Source organism: Coffea eugenioides, unplaced genomic scaffold, assembly GCF_003713205.1.
Source record: "Coffea eugenioides isolate CCC68of unplaced genomic scaffold, Ceug_1.0 ScVebR1_2689;HRSCAF=3763, whole genome shotgun sequence".
In the NCBI taxonomy this organism is placed as follows: Eukaryota; Viridiplantae; Streptophyta; class Magnoliopsida; order Gentianales; family Rubiaceae; genus Coffea; species Coffea eugenioides.
This window is the reverse complement of record NW_020863198.1, coordinates 5121-6356: the sequence shown is the minus strand read 5'-3', so window position 1 is coordinate 6356 and position 1236 is coordinate 5121. Positions and strand designations below refer to the sequence as shown.

General features: G+C 42.3%; 1 protein-coding gene across 1 annotated transcript; it reads left to right on the top strand.

Annotated features, from left to right (window-relative positions):
- Positions 1-259: 259 nt before the first annotated feature.
- On the top strand, positions 260-787 carry LOC113757066 (the record flags this gene model as incomplete). Its single annotated transcript, XM_027300472.1, has 1 exon — positions 260-787. A coding segment is annotated over exon 1 (528 nt), but the record flags the coding sequence as incomplete, so codon positions are not given.
- Between the last annotated feature and the right edge of the window lie 449 nt (positions 788-1236).

The following is a 1236-nucleotide window of genomic DNA, read 5'->3' as shown; positions in this document are numbered from 1 at the left end:
TGACATGTTAATGAATGCAAATTATTGTTATTTTAAATGTTTTCTTGATTGGTTCTTGTTTTAAGTATTTTCTCGCGTAATTGATTTATTTCTTGCATTAGGCATACATAGGATAATGGAAGGACTAAGGAGTGGTCGAGGCCGTGGGCGAGGGACTAGACAGGCCCAACCTCATGGGGATGACCAGGGATCAGCAACTGGACCGACCCAGGGACAGGAAAGTGTAGAGGGAAATCAAGTGGCTACTGCCATTAATAGGATGATTGATATCTTAGAACGCTTAGCTGAAAGACAGGGTCCAGAACCCCTTAACCAGCCCGGGGGCCAGGATAGAGGAGAAGATAAGGCTTTGGAGAGGTTCCTGAAGTTTAACCTACCTCAGTTCACTGGAGAGCCCGACCCCGAGGCAGTTAAAAACTGGTTAGAGAGAATAACTAATATATTCACTGCTTTAGACTATACCGAAAATAGGCGAGTAAATTTTGCTGCTTTCCAATTTGAGGGAGTGGCACGTGCCTGGTGGGATTTGATAAGGGGGAAATGGGAAAGAGCGCAGACCTCCTGGACTTGGGAAAACTTCACGAGGGAATTTAATGAGAAATTTCTCCCACCCTTGATTCAAGAAAAAAGGGAAGATGAATTTATAAAGTTGAGGCAAGGAACTTCTAATGTAGCTGAGTATGAAGGGAAATTTACTAAGCTTTCTAAGTATGCTCCTGAATTGGTGACTAATGAACGAAGGAGGATAAGGCGCTTTGTACAAGGACTTAATGTGGAGATTCAGGAGGTGATGCGGATACGGGTGTGAAATAATTAACTTCAACCTTGGGTCAAGGATCCTTTGGTCCACATTGGCAGTCCGATGACAAGATCAAGATCCAAGAGGGTGAAGGAAGCTTTACGAGCCTTGATCATTCACCATACAAGCAAGGAGCAAGCTAAGTTTGAAGATTTGATGGACCATGAAGTTACTTTGTTCACTTGTACGTTTAAAGTGAAAGAATGATCTCATACTTGTTAGCTTAGTTGGTAGTTGTTTTAAAACTGTCCCGTTTAGTAGTTGTTAGGCGTTGAGTATTTTATTACTTATCGGGCCTTATCGGAAAGCCTTAAAGAGCTGGCTCTTTAAGCTCTTTTATGCGGACCGAATCTCTTCCAGGTTTATGTGGGCCGGATTTTGCCCTAGTTTTAGCCTATAAAAAGGCACCTCTTGTAAGAGTAAAAGACAGATTATTA